Source organism: Haliotis cracherodii, unplaced genomic scaffold (genome assembly GCF_022045235.1).
Source record: "Haliotis cracherodii isolate W230 unplaced genomic scaffold, xgHalCrac1.p SCAF_15, whole genome shotgun sequence".
Lineage (NCBI taxonomy): Eukaryota > Metazoa > Mollusca > Gastropoda > Lepetellida > Haliotidae > Haliotis > Haliotis cracherodii.
Window position 1 is genome coordinate 30,549,998 of NW_027266270.1, and position 5,346 is coordinate 30,555,343.

General features: G+C 42.0%; 1 protein-coding gene across 1 annotated transcript; it reads left to right on the forward strand.

Annotated features, from left to right (window-relative positions):
- Positions 1-1,198: 1,198 nt before the first annotated feature.
- On the forward strand, positions 1,199-1,840 carry LOC139462199 (ras-like protein 1). The gene has a single exon (XM_071243773.1). The coding sequence runs from the start codon at positions 1,199-1,201 to the stop codon at positions 1,838-1,840; it is 642 nt and encodes a 213-aa protein (XP_071099874.1).
- Positions 1,841-5,346: the final 3,506 nt, after the last annotated feature.

Here is a 5,346-nt window from a genome sequence, read left to right on the forward strand (position 1 = left end):
ATCTAACCACCAGGCTACCCCACCGCCCCCTTAATAGCTGCACGCTACTGGCTGATCTTACATGGCTTAATAATGGTGGTCCTTTTAAACACGAGCACCGTGATGATGACGCAGATGAGAAGATAAGGTCCTTTTAGGTGCCAGCCTTTTCTTTAATCACAGATTGTGGGTTCGAATCCCGGTTCGCCCCAATTATGGTTCTAGGTTTGTCAGCACCATACCCGTGCTCGTGGGTTTCACCGAAGTGGTAAACGTCTGAGACCTGCATCACTTCGGGCTTTCCTCCCACATTAAGCTGACACGCCGTGATATAACTGGAATAATGTTAAAAGCGGCGTAAAACCCAACTCACTCACTCACTCACTCACTTTAATCACAGATCGCGCATTTCCGTAATCTGCAAGAAGAATCGTCCTCATATCGATCAATGTTATGTTAGAAATACGAGGAACCAAACAGAATATGTGTATGACTATGAGTACTTTGGTCAAAGAATACCTGATAAATTATGTTTGTTTGTGTGTATAGTTTGTATCTAAATTATACCAAAGTTCCTAACTGTTTCTAAATACTGAAACACAAATGGTTGAAAATTGAAAATAACCAAGAAAACTAACAAAGGAGATGTGGTGCAACAAGTGTTTTATTTTGTTTTCGATATGTCTGTTTGCACCAAGACGGAAACAAGTTGATAACATGACCACGGTAGGGCAAAAGTCGTCATTCGGCATTTCCAGGAATGACAAGAGTGATCATGAGTGAAGCCGTTCCTGCAGTCACGGTCGTGATCCTCAGTTGAAACATGGTGTTGAAAGTTGTTCGCGAGTGCTTGTCAAGGTGTTATAAACAAAAGCCCCGAAAGAGAGCAGTATTTTCTATGACGTTGCTGTCTTTGATTGGCTGTGATATCAGTTATTTGGCTTCAGTTTCGGGACTGGTTTCACAACTGGTCTTGTTCATAGAAGGTGAAACTCGTCATTCGTAAATTTTGTCCTCGCTGAAACATATCACGTGTTTATATCATATAGCGGAACGATTTAACGCTTCGCGGGTTAAACGGCAGCTGTCACAGAACTGGCAATACAGTGGTTCGTTTCTCTGGAAAGGGCCATTTACAGGATTTAACTGAATGCTATTGTTCCTTTAACGTTGACTGTGATAGATATACTAGACAAGGTCCAGCGAGAGCGTATTCGCGATGACTCAGAAAGTACAGGATAGGATGGAGATCAATAACGGATGTCTAAAGGTGGCGATCATGGGGAGCTCAGCCGTCGGGAAGACCGCCATCTTGAATCGCTACTTCCACCACATGTTCTCAGACGTCTACGAGCCCTCGGAAGGGTACATGTACATCTTTGAAAACGAATGGGACGGGGATGAGCTGCAGATGCATGTGACCGATGTCCCCGGGGGAGCAGAGTTTGACGAACCCCGACAGAAGACCATTGAAGAAAGTGACGCTTTTATGTTAGTATACAGCGTGGACGACGCGGCGTCTTTTCAGGAAGTTGCGAGACTCCGCGAGATGATATTTGACGAGAAGCAGGCCGGTGTTCCGGTGGTTGTTGTGGAGACCAAGGTGGATCTACCTCGGTCCTCGTGGTTTAAAGGAGCCAACGCTATACCCAATGAGATGGAAAACGGTTGGTCCATACCGCATTTGATGGTTTCAGCCAAGGAGGGTTCCGATATGTCTGACATATTCCAGTGTCTGGTTGGGGAAGCACAGCGGGGATTAAGGAGGCCAAGCAGGGGCATGCGGTATGTGTCCTCCTTCAACGCCCTCCAATACATTCTGGGTTCGATCCCCGACCAAGTAAAGAAGGCCATGAATTAATTCTTCATTCTTTGGAATCATCCGTTTTGGGTAGTGAGTATCTGATCATGAAGAAGCTATGCTTGTAATGAAATGTAACAGAATGCTACAAAAAGTGGTGCAAAGGGTCAGTGATATATGACCTTTCTGTGTTCTATGGAATTTGGAGATTATACATAGAAAGAGAAAGAAACTATCGACATTTTTCTCAGTCTGTGTGAAGAAAAAGTTATCCTTATTTAAGAAAATGTTCCCCCCTTATCACACTTTGTCAATGTTAACAAATTGTCACTGTGTTTTTTGACTTATACAGAAAGTTTTTACTTAAATGTAAAGGAAACATCAGAGTGAGATGTGTCCTGCGGAACCTGTACCCTTTTCTCTTCTTGGCCCCATGGCGACCCTTGTAAAGCAGACAATGCAAATAATTTTGTCTTTGTTGGATATAACTTTTGATTGTTGCTTGCTGGTTTGGCTGTCGTCTTAAATTGTGCTCTGATTGAAACAGTAGACAAACTGGTTATCATGATATTGATGCATTCACATTTTATTATCGAAGTTGGCAGACATGTTTATTCCTTGATGTCACACTTGTATGCATGGATCTATGTTCATTGCAAGATGCTTCCTTCATATTAAACTCTATTCCTTATATGAATGTTGTTTTATTTTTGGTCTTGTTTATGGGCACTTTAAGATTACTATCATCGAATTCTCTAATAACGTTTAGTCTATGAATCTTTTATTACAGGATAAATTTTAATGTATACATATATACAATATAATGTACGTATCGTGTAGGTACTAGATTGCCCTATGTTTATCATCGAGACAAATAGCACGTGTATGTCATCGAGTGTGACCTGACAATGTTGGAATGTCAACTTTGCCAAGTCACGATATCACCTACACTCATCTTCAAATGAAACGCGGAATTTTCTCGCCTCGACGTCTCCAAACTCTAACACGGCCTTCGATCTGGTCAATGCTTAAACGACTTTCATCTGTGAAGACAACCTTTCTCCAGGGCCTGTTCTGCCAGTTCCGACGACACTGTGCCCACACCTGACGTGTGCGGCGATGATTGGTCTGTTGTGGGTCCAATACGTCATACCAGTGATGATCCGGGTTAGAATACGTCTTCAGCAACCTACCCCTGACCTTTACGTAAGAGGCGACTATGCTTGTCGTAACAGGCGACTAAGGGGATCGGATGATCAAGTGCGTAGATATGTTGATGCATGTCATCGTGTCCATATTGCGTAGATCGATGCTCATGATGGTCCATACTCGATTATTTACAGACGGCGGGAATATTGCTGAGTGCGGCATTAAACAATAAACAATAAATATACAAACAAACAAACATGCGGACAGTTGTGGTTGCCCGCAGGAATCTATGGAGTAGATGTGACGTCTCCATGTACCATTCTTGTCTATCTGATGCCACCCTCACACGATCGACCCGTGAAGTAGAATAGATCTTCAGCAACACATGCTTGCCGTAAAAGGCGACTATACTTGTCGTAAAAGGCGACTAACGGGATCGGGTGGTCAGGCTCGCTGAGTTGGTTGATGCATGTCATCGATTCCAATTGCGTGGATCGATGCTCATGATATTAATCACTGGATTGTCTGGTCCAGACCCGATTATTTACATACCGCCGTCATATAGCTGGAATATTGCTGAGTGCGGCGTTAAACAACAAACCAACCAACCTCACACGATCATCTGCATTGTTGGTCAACTGATAACGTTCCTGAAGCCTGTAAAGTGTGGAATGATCGTGGCAGGCTTCATTCAGCTACAGTCAGACCAACTGCCTTCATCCTGCTGAGATGTTTTTTGTGTTAAAATCAAACAAAAAAACCAACAGCTATTATTTGAGACCAGATCACAAGGTGTTCTGTTGATAAAGAGAGTTCCACGTTTTTTGCATTTTCAAACAAGTTCGTGAAAATATTGTAAGTTGCGCTTTGGTGATTGTTACTATGGGACGTAAAATGCACTTTGGTCTTTGAGTGAGTCAGTGAGTGAGTGAGTGAGTGAGTGCAGATCTTGAACATTTACCACTTGGTAAAACCCACACGTACAGTATGGTGCTGACAAACCTAGAAACACAAATAGGGGAAACTGTGATTCAATCCCATGATAATATGTTTCTGTACAGGGAATTGTGGCACCTCAGACGAATGGACTAGCCATGTGCCATTCTGTGAAGACAGTGAGTTCCTTTGAGCCAATTTGGAATTTTCTAACGACCTTGATAAGACTGTCAGACATACAGCAAGACACTCCAGCACATGTTCCCTTGGTGTGAGTTAGGTTAAATGCCACTTTTAACTGTATTCCAGTTATATCACGACGTGTCAGCTTATTGTGGGAGGAAAGCCCGATGTGATGCATATCAGTGAAATCCACGAGGACGGGATGGTGCTGACAAACCTAGAAACATAATCAGGGCGAACCAAGATTCGAATCAGGATTCGAAACCCAAAATCATAGCTTTCTTGCGTATCATAATGACGCTACTCTGCGTCTCAGAAAATTTTAAGTCGGAGAATGAAAGTTTATACTCTGATGTTACCGGCCATGATCTCTGATGAGTTCGTAAATTGGTGTCGTAAATTCATTTTGTTATGGCCCTTGCTTTCTGATTCACAACTTAATGTATACTGCGTTAAATGTTTTCTCAGAAGCTACTGACGTTATATAAATGAAAGTGTGCATGCTTATCAAAGCGATACTGGGCGGTCGGGTAGCCTAGTGGTTAAAGCGTTCGCTCGTCACGCCGAAGACCCGGGTTCGATTCCCGACATGGGTACAATTTCTGGTGTCCCCCGCCGTGATATTGCTGGAATATTTCTAAAAGCGGCGTAAAATCATACTCACTCACTCAAAGCGATACTTGTCAAGACAAACTGTCCAGAACCTTTGAAGATAGATATGTATCTATATCTATGGTCACCACTTATAGTGACAAATGCGCATGGATCACGTTTTCCTTAAGTTTGTCGTGTGGGATAGTGGTGTACAAAATTGAAAAAAACGCAAAACGTTTCAACACAACTGAACTTGGCTATTTATGAAAGAGTAAAATATTCAAGCAAATCCTATTTTTAAAGCCCCATGGTATTAATTTCACTTGTCTCAAACATTTTCTCTGAATATAAAGAAAGTCTGTACTTGATTGTAGTAAGAATTTTGGTATGGAGTCAACACGGTATTAATTTCACTTGTTCAAACAATTAATGTAGTGATGCTAATATATCGTTAAAGAAGTTCAATATAAGCAGTAATTGTAATCAGAGTACACTTTGTCAATAATAAGTGTCACCTATTTTCGATAAATCACAATCTATCTGAAATTGTCCATTTAGACGGGGACAAAATAGAATACCCAATAAACTTTCAGTCTTTGAAATGCTTCTGGGTTAGGCTGTGGACTGGCAGCACATCTCACTCATGGTGATGAAGGTCGGAATTCATTGACACTGAGGTAAATCTAAACTTTCCTTTGAGTCGC

What these genes read in the sequence shown, in the direction of transcription:
- LOC139462199 (XM_071243773.1), top strand. Translation starts at nt 1,199, where the DNA reads ATGACTCAGAAAGTACAGGATAGGATGGAGATCAATAACGGATGTCTA.